At 66.1% G+C, this 25,232-nt stretch overlaps 1 protein-coding gene across 3 annotated transcripts; it reads right to left on the minus strand.

Annotated features, from left to right (window-relative positions):
• Positions 1-1,224: 1,224 nt before the first annotated feature.
• LETM1 (leucine zipper and EF-hand containing transmembrane protein 1) lies at positions 1,225-17,522 on the minus strand. Of its 3 annotated transcripts, none has more exons than XM_037529704.2 (14): positions 17,444-17,522; positions 14,599-14,659; positions 12,593-13,022; positions 10,413-10,556; positions 9,914-10,051; positions 9,591-9,794; positions 8,434-8,553; positions 7,593-7,724; positions 7,115-7,258; positions 6,661-6,795; positions 5,507-5,641; positions 4,327-4,517; positions 3,585-3,723; positions 1,225-2,913 (listed from the first exon to the last, which is right to left on the minus strand). In XM_037529704.2, exons 1-14 carry the CDS (start codon positions 17,520-17,522, stop codon positions 2,764-2,766), a joined length of 2,202 nt encoding a protein of 733 aa, XP_037385601.1. In that variant the 3' UTR covers positions 1,225-2,763. The 3 variants fall into 3 exon arrangements, with proteins under 3 accessions (XP_037385601.1, XP_037385600.1, XP_037385602.1); XM_037529703.2 differs by having other exon boundaries at positions 6,661-6,798; XM_037529705.2 differs by lacking the exon at positions 12,593-13,022 and having other exon boundaries at positions 1,227-2,913; positions 6,661-6,798; positions 17,444-17,475.
• Between the last annotated feature and the right edge of the window lie 7,710 nt (positions 17,523-25,232).

Raw genomic sequence — 25,232 nt, forward strand, 5'->3', positions numbered from 1 at the left:
GCCCACCCTGCCCGCCGAGCCTCGGGCCCAGCTGTCATGCGGGGCCTCCTGGGGGCACAGGAGGTGTCGCAGCCACGGAGGCACATGCGATCCCCGCCAGGGAGCTCCCCACGGGCGCAGCAGACCCCTCCTGTCTCCCCGCTGCTCCCCGCGGTCTACTTCAGTGGATCCGCCTGTTCTGTTCCCCGCTCTGCCTCCGGGGAGCCCTCTCACCCCCACCTCTGCACCTCTGGCCTGCACCCAACTCTTGCAGCGTAAATAAAAATAAACCTTAAAAAAAAAAAAAAAAAAAAAAAAAAAACACCTGGTCCTCCCCGGTGGCGCAGCGGCTGAGCGCTGGGTTGCGAAGCTCCCCACGGCCTCGGCGGCGCCAGTTCGATCCCCGGCTGCTCCCCGGCCGCCGGAGGAGGGTCCCGCATGGCGCGCAGACCTCTCCTGCCGCCCGCTGCTCCCCTCAGCAGTGTCCTTCGGTCCTTCTGCCTGCTCTGCTCCCCGCTCTGGCTCTGGTGAATCCTCTCGCCCTCCCGCGCTTCTGACTGCACCCAGTGCTTGTAGAAATAAATCTTTTTTTTTTAAAAAAACAGGCCCGTTCCTGGGGCCTAGGGTGAGGCCAGGGGCAGCGGCGGGTTGGGCAGAGCCATGGAGTCTGTGCCCTTGGGGGGGGTCGGGCAGGTAGACAGATGTGAGGGTGGGCGTGGAGCCCGACGAAGTGCAAGGAGACCATGCCCGACGGGGCTCCCTACAGGAGCGAGGCCCCAAGAAGGCGAGTGTCCTGGGCTTGGGTCCTGGGGCTGGCAGGGAGGACAAGGAGCCTGAGGGGGGCACTGGCCGAGGGCCCCTATGTGTGGGGGAGGGGTGCCCTGAGCTCCCTGCTGCACAGGGCGGGGTGCGGGCCCCGCCCGTCCAGGGTCTGGGCAGCGGGGTGAGGAAAGCTCTGCTGAGCAGCAGAGCAGAGGGAGTAGTCCTGGGGCAGCACCCCCCCCCAGGGCCCCCAGAATAATTCAGAACAGAATCATCCTCCCAGGTGACCCCGGGAGTTGCTGTCCCACCCCTGAAACACGCCCTCTTGTACCTGCCCACCCTCCCGCATCTCAGGCCTGGCACGCCACCGGGGCCAGCAGCCTGGGCCCCAGACCCTCCCAGCCTGAGGTGCCCACCGAAGGGGGGGCTTGGCCAGAAGGGAGTCGCCTCCCCGTCCCCAGACCGGGAGGGCAGGTTGTGAAGACAGCGCTTTATTAGCCCTTCCCCCCAGCCCCCCACCGACGCCAGCCGGGGGTCTCCAGTCTCCAGGCCAGGGGCGGCCGGGCTCCCCCTGGAGGCCACCCCACTGCCCTGCGCCACCAGCTCACAGCGCCAGGCGGCTCAGGACCTGGTCCTTGGCCGGCACCGGACGCGGGAGGCCTGTTAAACAAACTCTTTCAAGGGTTGTTTGGACGCGCTGGCCCCGGGGCCGCCGGCCAGAGGCCCTCCCGACATCCGAAGGGGCCTTCAGTTCACGGGGAAGTCTGGGCCTGCCCTTCCGGAGCGACTCCGCAGGTCGCACGTCAGTTGCCCAAATGCCTACCAAAAGCGGGGTCAGGTTAGGGGCCACGGAGGCACCAGGGTCAGGAAACCCTGATGCGCCCTCAGGCGGGCAGAGGCCGCGCAGCCGCCAACACGAGCACCGGGTAGGGAGGCCACTCGGGCAGACGCAGCGCCTGACAAACGTGCCGCGGGACTTGGGCGTCCAGGCCACTCGCGACACCTGCCCGCAGACAGCGGCTTGGGCAAGCGAGGGCAGCAAAAGTGGGAGGACGGGGCGCAAGGGCAGGGCCTGCACTACCCACCAGACAGTCCAGATGCCGGGCAGGCGTGTCGTGGCGGGGGAGGTTCTCCGGTGATCTAGAAGCTACCGCTGTTGAGTCCTCTTCTCCAGGCGCGGGGTCGGGATGCCCGTGTTCAGTTGCCCAGACACACAGCAGTCACCACGCCCGCCCCACGCCAGGGCTGGCTGCCACGCCCACGGAGGCTGCCCCCGGGCAGCGGAGCCCCGCAGAGTCCCTAGGGGCACAGGAGACCGCTCCCACCACCCTCGGGGCAATGCAGAGCAAACCTGGATGATGCCACTTTCCAGCAGCACCACCACCAGCACGCCCCATCGTGCCTGGCTTCACCCCGCATGGCGTGGGGTGTCATCCAGCAGGGCAGGGGCACGCATCTGTGTTGGGGAGCGGGTGAAGGGTCAGCTGAGAGTTCCAGGTCAATCGAGAGCGAGCTCTGGCACACTCCTGCCGGGGACCCACGCTCTGGCCATGGACAGACGAGTGGACGCGTCTTCTGGCCGCTCCAGGGGCAGCTCCGGCACAGGCAGGGTGGGCCGTCGCGGTGCTGTCCAGCGTCCGAGCCCGCGTCCCCGGGGCCCAGATGGTGCGTCCCCAGGCAGAGGATGTGCGTAAGTGTCCGGCGCCCACGGAGGCCTCGGCCCAGACTCCACCAGCAGTGGGGTCCATGCAGCCGCCCCTCGCGGGCGCTCCCTGCCCCGTGTGGCCAGCACTGCGTCTCAGGCCAGGGCCCACGGGGGCCACACCACTGCCCGGGCGGCCCAGGCTGCGGCCCAACCATCTTCGTGGAATGATGAAAATTAAAAATTACTTGATTATGAGAGTTTCTGATTTATTCCAGACAAAAGCGCAGACGTGTCCCTGCTCGCCACCTCGGCGCGCCCCGAGCGGCCCTGGTCCTGGCAGGAGCACGGGGCCCAGCGGGGTGCAGATGGCCAGTGGCCTAGTTCTTCACCTCCACGGCCTCCTTCCCGGCCTTCTCCTTGGCCTTCTCCTTCTCCTCCACCTTCCCCTCCTTCTCCAGCATGGCCACGATCTCAGCCACTTGGCCGGTGGAGATGTGGACGTCCTCCTTGTCCACGAGCTCAATCACCTGCACGGGAGGGCGGGGCTCAGGGCAGCCGGCCCGGTGGAGCGCGCCCCCAGCCACCGTCCCACCGGGGCCCAGGCCAGATACACAGGGCCCCTGGGCGCTCGGCGTGCCGGACCCCACCCAGGAGGGCCAGCGGGCCACCAAGTGTCCCCAGGAGGGCCTCAGAGAGCGAGTGGCCTGTGGTCTGCCAGATACAGGTGAGGCTGCCAAGCACGACGCACCCAGCTAGGCGGGCAGGAATGTGGTGGCAGGTGGGCCAGGATTGGGCAGCCCCTCCTCAGGTGAGGCCAGCCTAGGCAGGGGTTCCTCGGGCACCAGCAAGAGCGGGTGACGGCCCCACCCCTGGCTGCTGGCATCCAACAGTGACCGAAAGCATATCAGTGGGTACCCTGGGCACCCAAGGTCCTGGCACCAGGCGCCGACACGATACCCGGCCCCACCACCAACTCGCGCGCCCCCCAGCACTCCCCACTGCCATCCAGCGGACAGAAATGGGGCCGGGGGCTGGGCCAGACACCGCACCACACATGTTCGAACTGTGTAGAGTGGCCCCAGGTACCGCGGCGGGCCAAGGCCTCCCAGGGCCACCAAGTGCTGGCACCAGCACGCACGGACGGGCCCCGGCCCCGGCTCCAGCCCCAGCCCCGGCCAGCAGACGGCCCGAGACGCACCTTCACCAGGTCGTCGATGTCGATCTTGCCATCCTTGTTCTCGTCCAGCGCCGAGGCCAAGCTGATGAGCTTGTTCTCCGGAATGTCCTTGATCTGCTTCATGGCGGTGATGAGCTCAGTGGTGCTGACGACGGTCTCCCTGCGGGCACAGCCAGAGGAGCAGGTGGCACGGCCTCCTACCCCCTCCTCCAGACGCGGCCATCAGCGGCGGGCGTGTGCGAGCTGCGGGCGCGGGAGGCGCTTGGCGCCCGGCAGGCCCTGCCTATGGCGACTCGGATGGTGGTCACAAGGTCTGTGCATGGCTATGCTGCCTGACCCGTGGGGTGGGGCTCACGCAGCACAGCAGGCTGCTGGGGTAGGGGGCACCCAGAGAGACGGGCACCCAGGACACAGTGTCCACTCTCCTGCCTGGCAGGCATCCCATGGATGCCCAAGGGCCCAGGCCACTTGGGGCCGCCCCACAGGCTGTGTGATCAAAGAGTGTGGCTGGGGTGGGGAGCACGTGAAAGAAGGGTGTGGGCCCCGGGGCTGTGGCATGGAAGGACCAGAGAACAACAGCCTGGACATAGATGTGAGCAGGGTGGACCTGGGACGCCAGTGGAGCCCCAGGCGTTCTTGACAGGTGCTGGCCTGCTGGCGGCAGGACCCGGCAGCGTCATGGAGCTCTGGCTGGTGTTGGGTCAGAGGTGGGGCACGGGTGAGGACTGCGGGACTGGCTGGGCATTCCCCAGCCCGCACTCACCCCGAGGGCGTGCTCTCAGTGGGGGTGCCGGGCCCGCCCGCCCGCTGGCCAGTCTCCAGCTGGGATAGTAGGCCGTCGATCTGCCCGATCATCTGCTGCACCCGCTTCGTCAGCCGCTTGCTGGCTTTCGACTCCTCCACGAATATCTCCTCACCAGTCTTCGAAAGCTCCTTCTTGATCTCCTGCAAGTCCTGCAGAGTTGTGAGGCGTCAGCTCAAGCCCCGAGGGCCCTCAGCTCACCACTATCACACACACCCATTCCACTCGCGCAATCCCAAGCTCTACTCTGTGCCACGACGGAAGGATCTGCCTGGACCGCGGTTCTCTTTGCACTCCGTAAAGAACCGAAAAGAGGGCAAGTGCTTGCATCCGCAGGGCAAGGGGAGGGTGCGGGGCGACAAGGCCAAGGGATGAGCTCGCCCGGAATACCCACGGGAAGGTTCGCGTGGATGTGCTGTGCCCTCCAGAGGTGCCCACCACGGGTGAGCAGCTCTCACCAGGCAAGAGGCAGCGTTACACACCAGGAGGCGAGGCCTCCCCGGGCAGTCAGTCTCAGTGCTGTGCCTGAGTGTGACCCTGGCCAGGGAGCTACCCACACAGCGCAGCAGACCTCTCCTGTCTCACCCACTGTCCCCCTCCGCAGTGTATGTCATCAGTCTGCCTATTCTGTTCCCCACTCTGTCTCCGGTGAACCTTCTCACACACCCCCCCCCACACACACCTCTGGCCTGTACCCCAGCTCCTGTATGCATAATCAAATCTCTCTTAAAAAGAGCAAAAACAGGGCCTCCCCGGTGGCACAGCAGTTGAGCGCTGGGCTGCGAAGCTGCCCGCAGCCTCTGCAGCGCCGGTTCGATCCCCGGCCGCCGGCGAGGGTCCCACATGGCACGCAGACCTCTCCTGCCGCCCACTGCTCCCCTCAGCAGTGCATTTAACAGAACAGTCTGCCTGTTCCGCTCCCCGCTCTGGCTCTGGTGAATCCTCTCACCCTCCCGCGCATTTGGTCTTTACCCTGGTTCTTACATAAAATAAATATATCTTTAAAAAAGAAAAGAAAAGAGCAAAAACAAAAGCTGAGGACACAGTCTTCCTCAGAAAAACAAAACCTGCTGTGCCCGGAAAAGTGGGGAGCGCAGGAAGACTGAAGAGACCGAATGTCCCCTGTGGCCTCTGGGCCCACCTCACTGTAGTCCTGCACGTCCTCCTTGAGCAGCTCCAGCTCCTCCTTCTCCTTGGTCAGGGGCTGCTTCTGCTCCTTCAGCTTCGAGCAGGCGTCGCTGAGGATGTCAATCTCCTCCTTGGTGATCTCCTCGCCCTGGGGGGGAACCAGCATCCAGAACCCATGGGGAGGCAGCCCGCTATGTGCGGTGGCCTGGGCGTCCCCTCGAGTGGCACTTGTGGGACATGGGTGATGCTACAAGCGCTCGGGCCCACCCCAGCCACGGGGCCCCTCCTCCTGCACCTGCCCTCAGGCGGGCCGGCCAGCCTGGGCCTCTCGCACTCACATCCTCGCAGGCCAAGACACCCCCTCCCTCCCGGAGGGCTCTGCTTCTCCTTTTCTGTCCCGGCCACAGGCCCCTGCGTGGCACCACCATGGCTAGCAGCAGCTGCTGTCCCTTGTGATGGGTGGCCTCAGAGGGCCGTCCTGGCCCCGCTACTACACAGGCCCCACACCTGGCTCCTCCGTGATTCTCAGACGGAGCTACGGTGATGTCTAAGTTTTACGCAGACCTGCAACCCCCGGACGAGCCTCTCTTGTAACCCCTTTGTGAGGGTGGCGGCGCTTGTCCCGTCGGACGTTCAGGGACTTCCCATCCCTGGCCGAGATGTCCGGCCCAGCCTCAGAAGCAGCTCAACCCAGGAGAGGGCGGCCCCTCCTTGACCTGGGGTGGCCAGGGTCTGTGCTCCCTGCCAGGGCCTGTGCCTCAGTCCTCCCACGCCAATGGCAGGTCTGCCTGCACGGGGAGACCGCTCCGCCCAGCATCCACCACAGGGCCCCTCCTCGCTGCCCAGCAGCCCCTGCCCCACAGTGCCCCCAAGACCTCGTATCTCAATCCCTTTGAGGTGCCTGGCCAGGTACCCGGGGCTCCCTTCCCAGTCTGGGTACACAGAGGTGCCTCTGCGCTTGTTTCCGTCACCCCGGACCAGGCCTCAGCAGTGGCCCTGGAATTCCGCTGCCTTCCCCAACTCTGGGGTTACCCCAGCCCTGCCAGTCCCCAAAAGGAGCCCTCCAGGGCTGGGGACAGCTTGGCCCAGCTGCTACCCCACCCAGAACCTGCCACCTCTGTGTCCACCCTCTCGCCTGCCCAGCACCCCTAGGCTCGCTGCTGTCACCTTCAAGCCTTCCAGGGTGGGGGCGGTGTCCTTCAGGGGCTCAGCTGGCAGGGTCACACTAGTTGCTTCCGGCTGCGGCTCAGGTGCCGGCCTCCCGGGGGCAGCTTCCACCACTACCACATCTGGCTCGGCTTCCTTCTGGACAGCAAGGCCGCCTTCAGCTTGGCCCCGCAGCTCCCGGCCCCCGCAGCTCCCAGCCCACGCACGTCCGCCAGAGGGCAGGCCTGGCCGGGTGCTGCCCGTGGCCCTGAGGTTTGCACAGACCCACCAGCAGCGGGCAGCCTGCTTGCCAGGAGCCCCTCCGGCCACTGCAAAGTGAGATGAGCCTGCTCCGAGGTGACTAGGTGCCCAGAGCCCTAGGCGATCCCCTCATGTGCTGCCTACCACTCCTCGCTGTCCCACCTGCCGTGGCCCCCACTGGAGAAGCCCCCGGCAGGCCTGGGACGCGGCTCACCGCTGCCTCAGAGAGCCGCTGCAGCTCCTTCTCCCGCTGCTCCTGCTGGATGGCTGCCTCCTCCTGCAGCGTGGCCTCCAGCCTTGCCTTGTTGTCCACCTGCTCGCCCTCCACCTCGGCCACTTTCATCTGGGCTTCCTTTGTCTTCAGAGAGAGGACACCTGTGAGTGACCCCAGGGGCAGGGGTCCCGAGGGCACTGTGGGAGCCAGGAGGCATGGCCACTGCTTGGCAACCCCTCAGGATACTCTGTGCCCTACCCTCTGCCTGCATCTCTGACCCACGCCCACCCGGCACCCTGCACCGGCCCAGGGGGCCTCCTGGTAGCTGTTGAATGCGAGAGGCAGCCGGGGCCCTCCCCCAGCAGTGTCCGAGGGCTCTGCAATAGCCGGACGCAGGCCCGGGGGCAGCAAAGGGCCTCCGGCTGGGAGGTGGCCGCCCCAGAGCAAGGGGTCCTGGAAAGCGCCCCAGCGCACACACCACTATCTCCGGGAGCGTCTGCAGCGTGGACTTGAGCTGGTCGGCGGGCGAGAGCGTGTCCGGCAGGTACATGGCTCGGGACAGGACGAGCAGCGAGGATGGGATTTCCTGGCGCAGGTGCAGCTCCAGCCACTGGCGAGAGGGAGGGACTGAGTCACCGGCAGCCCTGCCTCGAGGCCCCAGCTCAGCAGGCGGGCTCAGACTGGGACTCCCCCTCAGTTTGGATGGGGAAGCAGGGGCCGGGGGGGTCACCCACTATTTTAGGCTATTTTCATGACAACAAGACGTTTGAGCTCACAAAGCCCCACAATGACATCTGGACTCAAGCGGGCCGGAAAGAGCCGGGGCTTGGAGGAGCAGTGAAGACGCGGAGCAGGGGTTGGGGGTGACACATGCGCAACCCCCTTCCCCCCGCCCCCAGCGGCCACCGCTGACAGAGAAGGCCGGGGACGCACCTGCTGAGGAGAGCAGGCCAGAAGCCCCGTGAGGTGGTCTGTGCCCCGGGTTGCCTCCCAGCCCCTATGTTTCACCCACTCCAGCAGCCGTCAGAGTGGCCTGTGGCAGAGCTGCCCTGGGGGAGGCAGGTCCCAGCCCCAGTGGTGGAAGCAAGAGGTTGGCTGATGTCCTGGCCTCATGCAGAAATGCACAGACACTTGGGAAGTCAACCTCGTTCCCATCTGTCCGCAGAAGCCAGGAGAAGGGCTGCCGCACCTGGGCACCAGTGCCCGTCAGGAGCCGGCCAGGTGGAGGCGGGAGGCCAGGTTGGTGCCATGCCGGCCCGGCTCTGGGAAATGTCCAGGGCTTTCTGCCCAAGCTGGCCAGTGGGGCGGGCTCCACGCACCTGCCTCAGCTGGTCCCGCAGACGGTCCTCCGTGACGCCCAGAGCACGCATGCCTCGCGCCCGACACGCCGCCTGCAGTTCCTTGACATTCAGGCTGTCCACGCCCTCCTCGTCGATCAGCTGGAAGGGAAGATGACCTGGTGGCCGCAGGAAAGGTCCACAGAGACTGCAGGGGGCCTTAAGGTGGGCCCAGTGTGGCCAGCAGACAGGGCAGGGCTCGCAGGAAAGCTCCATGCCCGCTGGGGAGCCGGGGGCAGGTGCCACTGTCTCCAAGGAGACCTCTCCCCAGCAGAGCCCAGGGCCACGCAGAGGACACGGTCTGGGCAGAGGAAAGCTGGGACAACTGGGGTCTAGGGGCGCAAGGCAGCAATAGAGAAGGGCCCAAGGTGACTGGGCACCTCGGGGGCAGGCCAAGGCTGCAGGAAGCAGGGACAGGATGGCAGGGCCAGAGCAATCTTGAAGCAGGCCGGGGTAGGGGTGGGGGCGGGGGTAGGAGGACGGGGCACAAATGAGCTGCCCTGGACTCTCGCCCAGCCGGGGAGACTCCTAAAGTAGGCAACGGCCAGCTCAGGAGGGGTGAGGGCACCTGAAGCCAAAAAAGGCAACCAGGAGATTCGGAAGACACAGGCTGGGAGGAGTAAGGGCCTGGCCGGTAGGCCACAACACCGACAGCCCAGAGGCCAGTGCAGCGGGTCTAAGTCTGAGGAGGGGCTGGCCACGGCTGCCTGGTGCCACACAGCTGGCAACCCCAGGTGCGTCCTGCGGCACCATGGGCAGGAGATCGCTAGGGCAAGGGGGAGGTCCCAGGAACGCTCCCTGAGGAGGGCACATCTGGGGCACACACAAGCTGCGAGGGCAGGGAGCACGGGGAGGGGCAGGGAGCACAGGAGGGGCAGGGAGCACAGGAGGGGCAGGGAACACGGGCAGGGGCAGGTTAGCACAGGAGGGGCAGGGAGCACGGGGAGGGGCAGGGAGCACAGGAGGGGCAGGGAACAGCCTGCTCCAGGGCCAGCAGGTGTTTCTGACTTCCAGCACCAGCCAGCTATTCTAAAGGCCAGGAGGGAGACTGGGGGCCCCTGGGAAGCCAGGCCAGGCCAGGCCAGGGCAGCAGGCAGGGGAAGGTGGCCTGCAGAGAGGCGGCCAGCCCCCATGCCCACCTTGTCGTCGGCCTTGATAGAACGCAGCCGCATGGTCAGCTGGAAGCGCAGGAAGTTGTTGGTGCCGATGGACTGCAGCTCCAGCAGCCGGCACAGCGCCACCAGCTGCGGCCGCGTCAGGTTGTCCAGGGTCAGCTCGTCCTCGAACAGCTTGGAGAAGCGCATGATCTCCTCATTGCTGGGCCTCTCGCCCGTCTCTCGGATCTGCTGGGCAGCCGCGAGGGTCACCACGGCGTGCACCCCCACCTGCCCCAGCCTGCGCTGGCTGGGCCCCCAGCCCCTGCCCTCTGGGGATAGATAGGAGCCCTGGGTCTCAACTCAACCTTCTGGAAAAACATGGAAAAGTCCTTGGTGGCGCTGCCCTTGGCAGCCTTGTTCTTCAAGGCCATCTCCTCAATGGTGTCCTGGAGAAACTTGGCCAGCTCCAGCTTGACCCGCAGCTCTTTCTTCAGCCTCTCCTCCTGCAGGGCAGAGAGAACACTGCACCCCACCCTGCACCAGCCTCCTCTTCCTCCCGGCCCCCAGAACCACCACGCGCAGGGCCACTGCAACCATCCCTTTTGTGGTTTTGGGCCCCACGTGGCCCCGGAAGGAGGCCCCGGGAGAAGCGAGCCCGGCTCCGGGCAGTGCAGAGGTGCTGAGTGGTCACCACCTTCCTCTTGCCTGCCCTGGCCAAGGGAACCCTGGGCAGGCCTCACCCAAGGCCTGAGGCCTTCAGAGAAACCACGACCAAGCCAGGCCGGCGTTTGAGGGCCATGGCACGAGCCCCAGCGGAGAGAAACCCCTGCCTGGGCACCGTGGCCCGGCCACAGCCCACGTCACCTTGATGGACTGCGTCTCGAAGGTGGATGGCAGCATGTTAGGGAAGAGCTTCACGGCGACGGGCAGCAGGAACTCCATGAAGGGCACCACCACGAAGACCAGGAAGGGGACCAGGCGGAAAAGGTCGGCGCAGATCCGGAGGAACTGGGGGGCAAGGCCAGGCCCACGCGCGTCACCACCCCAGCCCCTCGGCCACAGGGGCCCGCCCAGGAGCAGCACCAGCGAGCCCCTCTGCACGCGCCCCTCAGCCGCGCTCCCACCCAGGCCACCCCAGGCTGGTCCGTGGCCCCTGGACACGTGCTGCGCCCTGGGGCGCACACAGCGGGGCATCTGCGTGGCCGGCACGCTCCTGAACACAACTGAAAGAGAGGAGCTCTGAGGGGACGCACAAAGTTGACAAAACCCAAAACCCGCTCCTGACAAAAGCTGACGGAATGTACATAAGAGAGCGAGCTGACAGCTGAGCTTGGGACGCCGGCGAGCCAGACCAGCGTGTCCCGGCAGGCGCCAGGTCTCCAAGTCCCCGCAGCGCACGGGCCGGCCCCCGGAGCGGCGCGCCAAGGACAGCAGGCAGGCCGCGCTCCCCCGGGACGCCGCCCGCCCAGAGGATGGGCCCACAGCCGCCGAGGGCCCAGGCCTGGCAGATTCAGGGAGAAAGGCGGGGGGACCGGGCGCCGGGGCCAGGAGCCGTGCTGACGGGGACGAGAGACGTGAGCAGACACGCAGCGCCGCCGGCTGCACGCCCGGGAACGTCGCACGCACGCTCGGCCGTGAAGGGCACCAGAAGCGAGGAAACAGCCCGTGCAGGCCCGGGGAGGCACGTGGAGCAGACACGTGAGGGGAAAGGGCTCCCTCACCCCAGCTCCAGCGGTCTCACCCCGGCCCTCGGGCAGCCGCCCCGCGTCATCTTTCTCAGGAGCCGTGGCCAGTCGGGGGCCGTGGCCGGCCGGGCAGGTGAGGGGCTCCCTGAGGCCCGCGGGCGGTCCCCACTCAGCAGCTGCACGGCGGCCCTGGCCTCAGCGCCGCCCGCCTCTGCCTCTGTGAGCATCAGCTACGTTTCTGTCTCACTAGGATCCCTGATATTTTCCTCAAATTCAAATTTCCCGAGAGGCCCCACACCAAGAAAACCGTCCCACGGCCCCACAATCCCCCTCTTAACCCCAACAGCTGGGTCAACCGAGCTCCTGCCCCAGAGCGTCCCACCTCCCTCTTTTCTCTCCTCTTCTTAAGGCCCCCCCATCATTAATGGAGTAGCCAAGAGACCTGTGAAGTTCACAGCAGAATGGGGCTCCGGGGCCTTCACCGCCCCCTCCGAAGGAGCAGCCCGACAGCTGGCGGCCTCGAGGAGGGCAGAGCGCCACGCGCAGAAGCTGACCCGGCCCGGGCCTCCCTGGTGGCGCAAGGGGTTAAGCACAGCACTGTGAAGCAATCTGCAGCCTCTGCAGCACTAGTTCGATCCCCAGCCGGCCAAGGAGCTACTCACATGGCGCGGCAGACCTCTCCTGTCTGGCCCGCTGCTCCCCTTAGCAGTGTGTTTCAGTCAGTCTGCCTGTTCTGCTCCCCGCTCTGTCTATGGTGAATCCTCTCACCCCGCCACCCCGCACCTCTGGTCTATGCCCCAGCTCTTACAGGCATAAATAAGTAAATCTTCGGGGAAAAAAAAAAAAAAGAAAAGAAAAAGAGAAAGAAAAAGCTGACCCGGCCCCACGCATCCACTGCAGGAAGTCCTTGGCCGATCCTTCGAGGGAAGGGCATCTCTGTACCCCCTGGGTCTTGGGGCCCCGAGGGTGTGAGGCTGTCCCATGCCCTGGGAGAAAGGCAGGGGCAGGTAGGGACAGGAGAGGCGCCATGGCACGGCCCAGCACCTCACAGCCAGCTTGGCAGAGATGCACAGGCCCAGCGCCCAGGGGCTTCCCCCAGAAGATAGCGGGGTGGGGGTGGGGGGCTACAGCTGACCACACGCATGCAGCCTCAGGGTCAGGAGCCTGACCCTGAATGCCACGCAAGGACAGAGGCACAGGAGGGCCAAGGCCGCAGCGGCAGGCGCCAGCAGCGTCCCACGGAAGCACCATCTTTCACGGACTTTTCTGTTTTTTTTTTTTGTTTTTTTTTAAGCAAAAAGCAGCCGGAGCGAGGCCAGCGCAGCCCAGAGCCATCTGGCGGCTGGAGACGCCCGTTACCTGCCTGCGCTCCCTGCGGCTCAGACTGTGGCCGTTGAGGATGCGCCAGAGCGTGCGGGCGGCGATCTTGGTGTCGATCCAGAGCAGGCGGAAGCCGTGGTAGTAGTGCTTCAGCTCGTCCAGCACCTTCTGCGCCAGCGATGTCTTCACGGGCACAGCCGCGGGCGGGCTGTACACGGGCCCGCCCTCCTCCAACTTCTTGTTCTTGTCCTTCAAGGACTTGAGGGACTTCTCCACCACCGAGTCGTCAGCCCGGGGTGGGGATGAGTGCCAGCAGCGTGCGTGCAGGAGCCCGGGCCCTGGGACAAGCCACGGCCTGCGGGAGGCGCAGCCCGGGCACTTGGGCCTCGGAGTCCAGCAGCCCAGGGACTCCCCTCTGAGGGACAGGCACCCAGGGTGGGCCCGGGTATAGCAGCCAAAAGGAACATTCCTTAAAAAGGAGAGAGAAGCGCGACCAATGAGGGGCAGCCACCGCCTGAGACCACCCGGCCCTCTAGGCGTGTGCTGGGCCAGACGCCCCCCCAGGAGCCCCTCCAGAGTTAGGAAACCTCTGCGCAAAAGCCCAGGCTGAGGCAGGCTCCCCAAGTGAGAGTGGAGCCCAGACAGCCCTGCCTCCGCGGCCCGCGGGCTGGCTAGCGGTCAGAGGCGTGCAGGGCCCACTGCTTTGGGTCTTGGGGGAGTGGCACGTGGGGAGGGATCTGCCGCGTCTGAGACCCCTTTCCTAACAGGTGACTTTCTACGGAGACCCCTGGATCTTGAGTAAGTCTCAGGTTGGTGAGGACATGCCCAGTGCTGCCACCCAAGGGCATCTGTGTGAACAGCAGCACCAGGAGGAAAGTCCTAGCCTCCCTCAGGGACTACTCTCTCTCCACAGGCTCCGCTGCCAGCCCCTGCCCTGCTCCCACAGGCACTGAGCTCAGCCCAGTCACAAAGGCCGCCCGGCTAGCAGGCGGATGTCGCTCACCAGCAACCCATCTCCCACCAGTCAGGCTGCTGCCTCCAGACCACAGCAGCAGCCACAGAGACCCAGAGGCTCTGGCCTCCTCTAGGCCGGCCTGGACCTCTGGGCCCCAGGCAAGGAGGGCCAGTCCAGGCCCGGGCACCCACACAGCTCAGTGCTGGTCAGCCCAGCGAGGGTCCCAGCGTCCCAGCGCCCTCATCTCCCTGCCAGCCACACACCCTGCCCTGGCCGGCACAAAGCTGCCTCCATGCGGTCGAGCTCATCCAAAGACCAGAGGCTGCATCAGTCTGCATGCCCAGTAAGGAACTGCAAGCTGCCAGTGCCCCGCCTGGCCAGCTAGGGGCCAGCACCTGCTCCCTCGGTGGCAGCTTCCTCGTGCTGTGCGGTCAACACAAAGCACGGTTTGGATGCTGAGGCCGACCTGAGATGTCAATTCCTAAACCAAGTTCTATAAACTCACAGCTCTCACATTTTAACTGCTCAGTAATTACCTATCGATAACTATTTATTTATCAAGAAAAACCAATCTTCAGGGGCCTCCCTGGTAGCCTAGGGGTCAGTCTCAGGCTGTCACCGCCACAGCCAGAATCTGATCCCCCGCCAGGGAGCTGCCCACAGGGCGCAGCAGACCTCTCCTGTCTCTGCGCTGCTCCTCTCAGCAGTGTGTTTCAGTGGATCTGCCTGTTCTGCTCCCCACTCTGTCTCTGGTGAGTCCTCTCACCCCCACATTTCCGGTCTACAGTATCCCAGTTCTTGTATACATGAATAAATAAATCTTTAAATTAGAAAGAAAAAAAAAGAACTTTAAGGAAGTCATCAAATGCTATTAAAATCTGGAACCAATGCGGAGATGACGAGCATCAGTTCGTTTCCAAAGACAGTGAAGTGCGCAGTCACATGTCTCAAAATGAAGAGACAAAGATGTGAGCAGTAAAACAAAGAGCAGGTAAGTGGGATGGGTGTCTCCCCAGACATCTGGTCGCAGTCCCCAAAATGTCCTCAGACGCCCACTTTCAGGGAGACAGGGAGAGACATATTTACTTACGTGCGGCTTATGAACCTCAAGGCGTGGGCACAGCCGAGACAGGCACGGTCCCCCAGGCCTTCTGGACAAAAACATGGAGAACGAGAGTTAGTCCCCCGCCAGGGTGGCACGTCTCCAACCACACCACAGGCCTCTGGGGCCTGAGAAAGCATCAATCTGGTTTGCAGAGTAATTTTCTAGAAGCTTCTTCTAAGTGTTGCTAAATGAAGGGTTTGATGCAGGTAATACAGATTCTCAGGGCCCTCCCTGGTGATGCAAGGGGTTGAGACGCAGCCTATGAAGCTATCCCAGCCACTGTGGCACGAGTTGGATCCCAACTCAAAAATTCAGAATCCTGGGATGGCCCCAGGGAGAGGAGAGGCATGGCAGCTCCCGGCTGCCCAAGTGGGGACACCCAGTTCTACCAGCCAGGACCCAGGCTGTGGTCCGCCTCACCTGTGGGTGCGGGCGGAGGCTGGGGCTCTGATGACCAACACAAGCAGCCCACAGCCACAAAAGCCCCGTTCCAAGGGCCACAAGGGGCGAAAGTGGGGACGAGCAGCCCCCGGGGGACCTTTCTTCTTTCTCCTTTAAGTTGGGAAGGGTGTTTACCATCGTGAGCGGAGCTGTTTCTGTCCCATCATCAGAAGCAGCAGAAGCTGCGAGTGGGCCGGGCAGCAAGAAGCCGCGGCTCAGCCCTAGGAGCACGGAGGCCACGCTCCGAGGCTTCCATGCCAGGAAAGAGTCCTGGGGTCTATCCTGCCCACCAGATTCAGTCCCGGGACACACCCCTTCAGGCCACCTGTGGTCGAACCCTATGCAAGGGACAAGACAAATGGGGGGGCTGCCATCCCATCTGGGTGCCGGCAGGGAGCCTAGGCAGGGCCTCCCTGGAGGCGCAAGGGGTTAAGCACAGCACTGTGAAGCTGTCTGCAGCCTCTGCAGCACGAGTTCGATCCCTGGCCGGCCAGGGACCAACATACACACGGCGAAACAGACCATTCCTGTCTCATCTGCTGCTCCCCTCAGCAGTGGATTTCAGTCCATCTGTCCGTTCTGTCCCCCTCTCTGTCTCTGGTGGATCCTCCAACTTCCCCCCACACCTCTGCCCTGTACCCCACTTCTTCTAGGCATAGATAAATTTTTTTAAAAAAAGAAAAAGAAAGTGGGCAGGCATCCATAGATACTATAGGGGCCCCGGGCAGGGGCAGGTTTGGCTGCTGAGAGCCCCCTTGGGAGCCAGCATGAGAGGGAAGTCCCGCAGTGGACGGGGAGAGGAGACAGGCACCTGGACTTCCCCGGAGCAGGGTGGGTGGGGCACCACAGGCTGCTCCTGGGGACCCTCTGGAGATGGGGACTTTGCCGGGGTCTCCAGAGTACAGACCCTGACCGACACCCCCAGCGGAGGCCAGGGCCACCACGCGCTCCCTCGTGGCCAGAGGCACCCTCCCACTGGTGAAGAGAAGGACGCTTCTCGTGGACCCTCTCCCCCAAACCTGTGAGCCCCGCCTGGCCACGGGGACATCACCCTCCAGGGCGCCTCTCCGCCCGCGCGAGTCTGAGACACCGCCCCAGCCAAGAGGTCGCTCAGGAGAAGCGAAGACTGAATGCAGCCGGCTCTGGGCAGGGTCTCGGGCCAGGAGCCGCTGGGATAAAGAGCGCGCGGGGCAGGAGGTTGTGCAACCGAGGGGGCACGCGGCGTGCAGGACGAAGGAAAAGCGTGTGACAGCAGAAAGCAGGGGACAAAGGACAGAGGAGGCGCGTCGCAGCGCGGCCCTCGCTAGTGAGGAAGGGGTCACGACGGCCCACCCCGGGCTGGCAGGGTCAGCAGCGGACCGTGGCGCCCGGCGGCAGCGTCCCTACTGGGGTCCCTCCACCCGCCCGGCCGCTCGCAGCCCCTCAGCGCCGGGGAGGCCGCGTCCCGGCGGGGACAAGAGCACGCTCGGCCGCCGGGCGAGCGCCAGGAGAGCGGGTCGGCAGCCGCCGCTGCCCCGGCAGCCGCTGAGAGAGCACGGGAGGCCGCGAGCCTCGGGGAGCCCGAGCGAGCCGCGTCTTCCCCGCCACCGCGCCCCAGCGGGGACCCTTTGCAGGAGGAGCCGGGGGAGCCCCGCGAAGCTCCAGGTCCGAAGGCACCTGCCCGGGTCGCCACACAGCCTCCCGCCGGCCCCGCCGCGCTCCCTCAGGGGCCCCCGCCGCGGCCAGCGCCCCCCCCCCCCCCGCGGCCAGCGCCCGCCCCGCCGCGCTCCCTCAGGCGCCCCCCCCCCGGGCAGCGCCCCCCCCACCCCGCGGCCAACGCCCGCCCCGCCGCGCTCCCTCAGGCGCCCCCCCCCCGGGCAGCGCCCCCCCCACCCCGGGGCCAACGCCCGCCCCGCCGCGCTCCCTCAGGCGGCCCCCCCCCCCCGGCCAGCGCCCCCCCCCCGCGGCCAGCGCCCGCCCCGCCGCGCTCCCTCAGGCGCCCCCCCCCTCCCGGCAGCGCCCCCCCCCCCGCGGCCAGCGCCCGCCCCGCCGCGCTCCCTCAGGCCCCCCCCCCCGCGGCCAGCGCCCCCCCCCCCCCGCGGCCAGCGCCCGCCCCGCCGCGCTCCCTCAGGCGTCCCACCCCCCGGGCAGCGCCCCCGCCGCGGCCAACGCCCGTCCCGCCGCGCTCCCTCAGGCGCCCCCCCCCGGGCAGCGCCCCCCCCGGGGCCAGCGCCCGCCCCGCCGCGCCCCCTCAGGCGCCCGCCCCGCGGCCGCGGCGGCTAAGGTCACGCCGGTGAGTCACGGCCCCGCCGCCCCGCGCCGCCGGCCCGCGCCGCTGCCCCCGAGACCCCGGCCAGCCCGCCGCCGCCCGCCCCGCCCCGCCCCGCCCGGCCCCGGCCCCGCCGCTTACCCCTCGGGGCGGCGGCGCGGGGCGGCGGGAGGCGGGCGGGCCCCCGGCCGCGGCAGCTCCGCAGCAAGATGGACGCCATGCGCGGCCGCTGCGCCTCCGGCCCGGCCCCGGCCCCGGCCCCGCTCGGCCTCCTCCTCCTCCGCGCGCGGACGGCTGGCGGCGGCGGGCTGCTGGCGGCGGGCGCTCGGCTCAAGGACCCGGCTCGGCGGCGGCCATGTCCGGCACAGACGTCCGGCGGCGCTGGGCGGGGCGGCGGCCGCCGCTCCCATTGGGCCCCGGCGCCCGCCGCCGGCAGGTGAGGGGCGGACCCGGGGGCGGCCGCCTCCCGCTCCCGGCGTGCCCCGCGCGGGGCGGCGGCGCCTGCGCGATGGCGGTGCCTGCGCGGGGTGGGGGCAGGGCGCCTGCGCGGAGGAGGGAGGGCCGAGGGCGCCTGCGCGGGGGAGGGCGGGCCGAGGGCGCCTGCGCGGGGAGAGGACGGGCCGAGGGCGCCTGCGCGGGGGAGGGCGGGCCCAGGGCGCCTGCGCGGGGGAGGGCGGGCCCAGGGCGCCTGCGCGGAGGAGGGCGGGCCCAGGGCGCCTGCGCGGGGGAGGGGTCGCGACTGCAGATGTGAGGCTGGGGCCGCCCAAGGGGCGCGGGGGGCGCGGATCCCCGGGTCCCCCGGGCGGCGCCCGCTGTTCCGACCCACGGAAGCCGAGGCCGCGCGTCCGGGGCGCCCTGCCGCGAGTCGGGGCGGCTCCGAGGCCAGCGCCCCGGGGCGGCCGTCGCTCGCGGGGCTCGCGCCCGCGTCCTGCCCGCGCCCGCCTGGCCCGGCCCCGGCTCGGCCTCCCGCCCCGGCCGCGGCGCCCTGTCCCTGCGTGTGGGCCCCGCCGGGCGGCGCAGGTGCGGGGCCCCGCGGCCGCGGGCGGGGAGGGAGGCGGGCGGGGCGGCCCGAGGACGGGGAGCGGCCCTGGCCCCCGCGCCGCGGCCTGGAGCGGGGCGCGCGCCGGGAGGCCGGGGCGGCGGCTCTTCTGCCCGGCGAGCGGGAGCGCCCCGGGAGGACGAGGGCGGAGCGGGGCCAGCGAGGGTTGCCGGGCGCCCCCGGGAGACGGTGCCTCCAGGTTTTACGCTGGAAGCCGCCGCCGCTGGGGTCTCCGGGGCCCGGCGGGACGTTTCCGCAGGCCGGGCCGTGCGCGCGTTGGCCCCGGAGCAGCCGGTGCGGCTCCCCGGGAGCGGCCCCCCTCGCTGTTCACCGCCTGGGCGCCCCGGAGCACGCGTCTGCCTGTGCGCAGGGCCGCGTCTGTCAGCGGCTCTCCCCCCGCGTCCGGCGTTTGTTTTCTCCTGGCTTCCTCTGCCCAGCGACTGCGTTGTCCTGGCCCTGGGGTGATGGGTAGAATCTCTGGATCCCGTCACCTTGCTCTGGAGGCGGCTGGGTGCGTGCTTTCCCAGGCCAGACTGCTGGCTGATGACCCTGCAGCTTCCGCCCTGTTCCCTCAGGGTTCCTACTCGGAGGAGCTGGTCCCCTGTCACAGGACACGAGTGAGCACGGGGGGCTTCCCCAAGGCTGCCACCCGAGCAAGCCTCCTTGGCACCGCGGTGGAGGGGCCGGCGCCACAGCTCTGCGCTCCCCCATGGCCGCGGGCCTCAACAAGGGCCACTTGGTCACCAAGAACTTGCGCAAGCCGGGAGGTGGTCACCTCACCACACATCCCAAATTCGCGCGCGGGAGCTGCTCAAGTCTCCAAGGACAAGCCAGCCCTCGAGTTCATCTAGAAGAGGGTGGAGACACATGCGTGGTGGGGGTAAGAGAGGGGACCTGGCACCATCCTGGCTTGCCTAAGGAAGGCTGCTGCCAAGAAAGACTGACCCCCGTGTACATGAATAAAACCTTTTCAGAAAAGAAGCATCTTGGCTCCATATCAGACTCTGGTGGATAGAGGCCCTGCCTCTGGTCAGAACCCCATGGGAGGCCTGGGGCCAAAAGCACCCGGCTCACGCTCCCGGACGGCCCACTGAGGGACTGCCTGCTGCAAGCAAGGTCCAGCGCTGTTGGAGCCTCTAGGCCATGGGGGGGGGTCTTACACATGGCGGCACAGGTGCTGAGCCTGTGCATGGACCCCAATCTCAGCTCCTGCCCTGGTTGTCCAGGGGGCTTGGATGAGGTCTCCCCTCTGCCACCCCCCAGAAGTGGGCATTAGCTGTCTTTGAGTTGGGGGCCTTCCCTACACACATGCATCCCTCAGCAAGGACTGCAGGGTCTGCACCCTGCTCCAGCGCCCTCCCCGTGGGCCCCTCTTGGGGAGCCAGCTTGGGTGCCACCTCTCTGTCTCACACAGAAGCTGCCCACAAATGCAGCAGGGTGAGCAGGCCTGGGCACCTCTGGTCTGGGGCTAGCAGAGCTGGCTGACTTGCTGCCGCCCACCACCCGCAGGTGGGTGGACAGCAGGGTGGACCCCAAGCCAACGGCTGTGACCCCCCCCAACCTGCATTGTACTTTCCAGGTTTGCCTTTTTTTGAGATTTATTTATACAAGAGCTGGGGTATGGGTTAGATGTGCAGGAGGGTGAGAGGACTCACCAGAGACAGCGGGGAACAGAACAGGCAGACTGACGAAATACACTGCTGAGGGGAGCAGCGGGCGCGACAGGAGAGGTCTGCTGTGACCTGTGGGAATCTCCCTGGCAGGCCGGGATTGAACCCGGGCTGCAGAGGCTGTGGACAGCTTCACAGTGCGGCACTCAACCACCTGCACCACCAGGGAGGCCCTGGGTTTTCCTTTAAAAAGAAACCAGCTGCCTCTGTGGGATGCCCTGGGTGCCCCGAGTCAAGTCTGGACAGGAGCTGTGGTGGACAGGCCTTGCTTTGTTAGCAGCGCAAAGCTGCCACTGCCTGTGAGGGGTCCACCCCTGCACAGCTGGGGGCTGCGCTGCAATCTCCGCCTCTTCCATCAATCTAAGGTGGTTGCAATAAAGAGAAGGAAAACCTGCGTGGCTGCAGGCCAGGCTGTCTCTGCAGGCTGCATCTGGGGTCCGCGGCAGCCCCCAGAGAGCGGGGGGCACCAGTGCCGGACACAGGCGCCCCGGCCCTGCCAGCGTTCACTTTGCTGCAGCTCAGCGCGCGCAAGAGCCGCATTTCCCCCTTTCTGCCAGTCTCGGCTCTCACAGCCTTCGGTTTCCATAATTAGAAAAAGAAACGCCACGTGAGCACAAAACGTCCTCTTCGTGCCGGGGCTGTGAGTGGGCCTCGCGGCCCGCGGCGGCCCCGCGGAGGTGGGGTGCGCGCTCGGCTCCGGGCGGGCGACAGGGGAGGCTGCGCGGCTGGGGCGCTCGCCCTCCTCGGCCGGCTCTGGGCCGCCTGCCCCGCATCCGACCGTCGGGCTCCGCAGCTGGAGAGCAGACTCCTGCCGCGGGCCAGGGGGGCGCGGGGCGGGGCCCAGGAGCCCGCGCGGGGAGGAGCTGGGCTCTCCCCGCAGGCCGCCCTAGCACCGTGCGCGGCGCCTCCCGCCCGCACCGCCGTTCGCGACCTGGCATCCCTTCTGCGCGCCCCGCGCTGGGAGCCACGACCTCCCGGCGCCCGCCAGTGCCACCTTGCCTGAAACTGGCCTCGCAGGCGCGGTCAGTGGGCCCTACTGCCATGGCCCGTGTCCGTGTGGGAGACGTCAGAGGCGGGTGGCGTGAGAAGAGCCGGGTCTGCAGCCAGGGAGCAGGAGGACGTTCGCCCCCAGGAGCTCGGGCTCCTGGCGGGAGGGCAGGGCCAGAGCAGACCTGCACACACCTTGGTTTCCGGCTCTGGCCTCCAGGGCTGCAAGAGGCCCACTGAGCAGCTGCCTCGGGGCACAGTAAGGGCGGCACATGCGCGGGCAGCAGTGCTGAAGTGGCGGCCACCCCAGGCTGCACTGCCACCTGGGCTGAACACTGACCATGCCACCTCGGGGAGGCCCACGTGGCCAGGAGGCTTCTGGGGGAAGTGTCCCCTGGGACTGGCATGGGAGAAGCGCCATCAGGCTCCTCCCTAGGTCAGGTCCCTGTGGCTGTCCAGGGGCGGCTTCAGCGGGAGCCAGCTGTGCCAGGCAGGAGACCTGGGAGGAACCTAGCTGGAGAGGTGGAGGTGGTGTCTAGGGTGAGGCTGGGTGAGGGCAGGCTTTGTGGTGGAGGCGCTGGGGAGTCATAGTGGGTTTTGAGCAGGGAGGTGACACGGTCAGTTCTGTGGCTCAGAAAACATCCCAGCTGGGTGTGGAGAATGGATGAGGGGAAGCAGGGCAGGGCAGGGCAACCAGTGGACACCCAGCTTCCAGTAGGAGGCTGAAGGAAGGCCCGCTGGGAGCGGGCCAGGTGGCTGGGCAGGAGAGGGGACAAGTGGATTAGAAGGGGTCTCCACTTCAGAATCTTGGAGCCAGCTGGGGGAAGGCATAGGCCGGCTTGGGCGGAATCTCCAAGAAGCAGCTTTTTCAGGAAAGACAGGTCTGCCGCTGCCCTCAGGATTGGACCCTGGCCCCAGACTGTAGTTTGCTCTTGGAGGGACCACTGGGACTCTGCTGGGGGGCCCCTCAGACTGGTTGGGGTGCCTACGGGTCAGCTCCAAGGTGCACGCAGCAAGGCCGGCCAGAGAGGTTGGAGAGCATTTTGCTCAGGCCTCTTGGCCAGGACTGAGGGTGGGTGGGGGCGCTGCTTGGACTGGGGCCCCTGCTCAGGGGGGTGGGCCCACATGACCCCAAGGCACCTGGCGGTGCTGCCCACCAACTCTGGGTGAGCACAGACGCTCCCAAGAGCTGTCTCGGGAACCGCAGCGGGCCTGGGCTGGGGATGCGGGCCCTTGGGCAGCCAGGTTTCCAGCCCGCAGGCGTGGTCAGGGCTGGGAGTGGGCTGCCAGGAAGGTTGGGGGTGGGAAGCCGCCACCATGCTTTCCCTGGGCTGCGGGCCTATCCCGGGGCCTCCCTTTCCTGGCCTCCTCCGAGGCAGGGTGACCTGGACAGAGTGGTGGCCTGAGCCCACTGCTTCCCCCTCAAAAGCCTCTTTATTTGGCCAGGAGTGGAGAAAGGCCGGGGTCAGAGTGCACGCATCCCCATGGAAACAGCCATGCACCTGCCCTGGGACCCTGGCCCTGGCAGGGGGTGGGGAGGCCAGCCTGGGGCTCAGGCTTCTTGGGCTAAGGCTTTGCCTTCAGTAGCAGCACATACAGGGCTCAGGGCGTGAGCCAGGAACCGTGGGTGCGAGGAGCGAGGCAGACAGCTCTGGGGAGGCTGGTGTAGGTTCCCTCATCCTGCTCTGTCTTCATGGACCCCACCTGCGCCCAGGCCCTTCCTCTCCTTCCTTTTTTTTAATTTAAAGATTTATTTATTTATACATGCACTGGGTACAGTCAGAAGCGCGGGAGGGTGAGAGAATTCACCAGAGCCAGAGCGGGGAACAGAACGGGCAGAAGGACCGAAGGACACTGCTGAGGGGAGCAGCGGGCGGCAGGAGAGGTCTGCGCGCCATGTGGGACCCTCACCAGTGACCAGGGATCAAACCGTCGCTGCAGAAGCTGTGGGCAGCTTCACAGCCCAGCGCTCAACCGCTGAGCCACCACCACCGGGGAGCCCTCTTTCCTTTTGTTTTTGTTTTGTTTTAAAGATTTATTTATGCATACAAGAGCTGGAGTACAGGTCAGAGGTGGGGGAGGGGGTGAGAGGACTCACCAGAGACAGAGTGGGGAGCAGAACAGGCAGCCTGACTGAAACACACTGCTGAGGGGAGCAGCGGGTAAGACAGGAGAGGTCTGCTGCGCCATGTGGGTTGCTCCCTGGGCAGGGATCGAACTCCTGCTGCAGAGGCTACAGATTGCTTCATTGTTAAGCATAGGGGGCTGTGCTTAACCCCTTGCGCCACCAAGGAGGTGGCCTCGGGGTCATGTGGGCCCACCCCCCTGAGCAGGGGCCCCAGTCCAAGCAGTGCCCCCACCCCACCCCCAGTCCTGGCCGAGAGGCCTGAGCAAAATGCTCTCCAACCTCTCTGGCCCATCTCTCCTTCCTTTTGGATTAGGAGAACAAGCACTGGATTACGACCATCAAGGTTTTGGGGAGATCTGGGGGTTTGGGGAACAGACCAGGGCTGGGCCTTGGCACTGCTAGTTTGTACTTGCAGGTGACCTGACCACTCCGGTCTGTGGTGGCAGGTGGGCCCTGGTGCGGAGGGCACGGCCGAGGTGTTGCTGCCTCCTTGCCCAGCCGCTGGGGCTGGCGCCCAGGTGCCAGTGGCTATGACATAGGGAGAAGGGAGTGGACGCCAGCTGAGGGCCATGGGACAGCTTGCGTGGGCGCCATTCCTGCTGTGGTCCCATTGCTCACCTAAGGCCATGTCTCCTGCTGTGGGGTGCAATCCTCTGGGGGAGTAAGGAGACTTCACCCACTTCCCTCCCCTACAGATGTCCAGGCTATCTAAGGCCCGCCGTCCCCAACTCTGGTCCAGCCCCCTCCAGCTGCCGTAGGTCTGGCCCTCAGATGCAGAGGCTGAATTGTGGTTTGAGGGGCCAACTGCAGATGAGGGGCTGCGGGAGTAGGGCACCCGGACATGGCGAATGAAACAAGAAACGTCCCCCCGCAGCACCAGGTGCCGGCAGCGGAGGTGGGTGTGGGTCTCTTGGCCCGGCCTGCCGTGGGGTGCTGCCATCCCTGGGCTTAGAACCCACCTCATCGCTGCCTTCAGCTTCACCTGCAGTTTTTCCAGCACACTGGCGGCGCCCCCCCTCCCTGTAAGGGCCTGGTCCCCCCGGATAGCCCGTCAGCCTGTGCACCTTCAAACAGGGTCACAGCTCAGGTGGCGAGGGCTAAGACTCGACTTTTCAAGATTTTGATTTTTAGAGCAGTTTTAGATTTCCAGCAAAACTGAGGAGAAAGTAGAGTTCTGGGCCTCCCTGGTGGTGCAAGAGGTTAAGCACAGCGCTATGAAGCTGTCTGCAGCCCCTGCAGCAAGAGTTCGATCCTCAGCCAGAGAGCTACCCACACGGCACGGCAGACCCCTCCTGTCTCACCCGCTGCTCCCCTCAGCAGTGGATTTCAGTCCGTCTGCCTGTTCTGCTCCCCGCTCTGTCTCTGGGGAATCCTCTAAACCGCACCCCCCACCTCTGGCTGTACTCAGCTCTTGTGTGCATACATAAATCTTTGTCTTGTTTCTTTTTTTTTTTTTTTTTTTTTAATAAACAATGACTTTTTTAATAGAGGCATGTTTTATTTATTTATTTATTTGTTTATACAAGCACTGGGTACAGTCAGAAGCGCGGGAGGGTGAGAGAATTCACCAGAGCCAGAGCGGGGAGCAGAGCAGGCAGAAGGACCCAAGTACACTGCTGAGGGGAGCAGTGGGCGGCAGGAGAGGTCTGCGCGCCATGTGGGACCCTCCTCCGGTGGCCGGGGAGCAGCTGGGGATCGAACCGGTGCCGCAGAGGCTGCGGGCAGCTTCGCAACCCAGCGCTCAACCGCTGCGCCACCGGGGAGGCCCTTGTTTCTTTTTTTTTTAAAAGATTTGTTTGTTTATACAAGCACTGGGTACAGTCAGAAGCGCGGGAGGGCGAGAGGATTCACCAGAGCCAGAGCGGGGAGCAGAGCAGGCAGAAGGACCGAAGCACACTGCTGAGGGGAGCAGCGGGCGGCAGGAGAGGTCTGCGCGCCGTGTGGGACCCTCCTCTGGTGGCCGGGGAGCAGCCGGGGATCGAACCGGCGCCGCAGAGGCCGCGGGCAGCTTCGCAGCCCAGCGCTCACCCGCCGCGCCGCGCCACCGGGGAGGCCCTAAATACATAAATCTTAAAACAAATGTTTGAAAAGTCGGGTTCTATGTGG

Source organism: Talpa occidentalis, unplaced genomic scaffold (assembly GCF_014898055.3).
Source record: "Talpa occidentalis isolate TD23 unplaced genomic scaffold, MPIMG_talOcc4v2.1 talOcc4.6, whole genome shotgun sequence".
NCBI lineage: Eukaryota > Metazoa > Chordata > Mammalia > Eulipotyphla > Talpidae > Talpa > Talpa occidentalis.

Excerpts from the sequence above, each read along its gene's own strand:
- LETM1 (XM_037529703.2), bottom strand. The coding sequence starts at position 17,522 with ATGGCGTCCATCTTGCTGCGGAGCTGCCGCGGCCGGGGGCCCGCCCGC. Across the intron at positions 8,554-9,590 it reads CTATCAAGGCCGACGACAAG|CTGATCGACGAGGAGGGCGT; the intron begins GTGGGCATGGGG and ends CTTCCCTTCCAG. Across the intron at positions 7,725-8,433 it reads TGCGGGACCAGCTGAGGCAG|TGGCTGGAGCTGCACCTGCG; the intron begins GTGCGTGGAGCC and ends CCCTCTCGCCAG.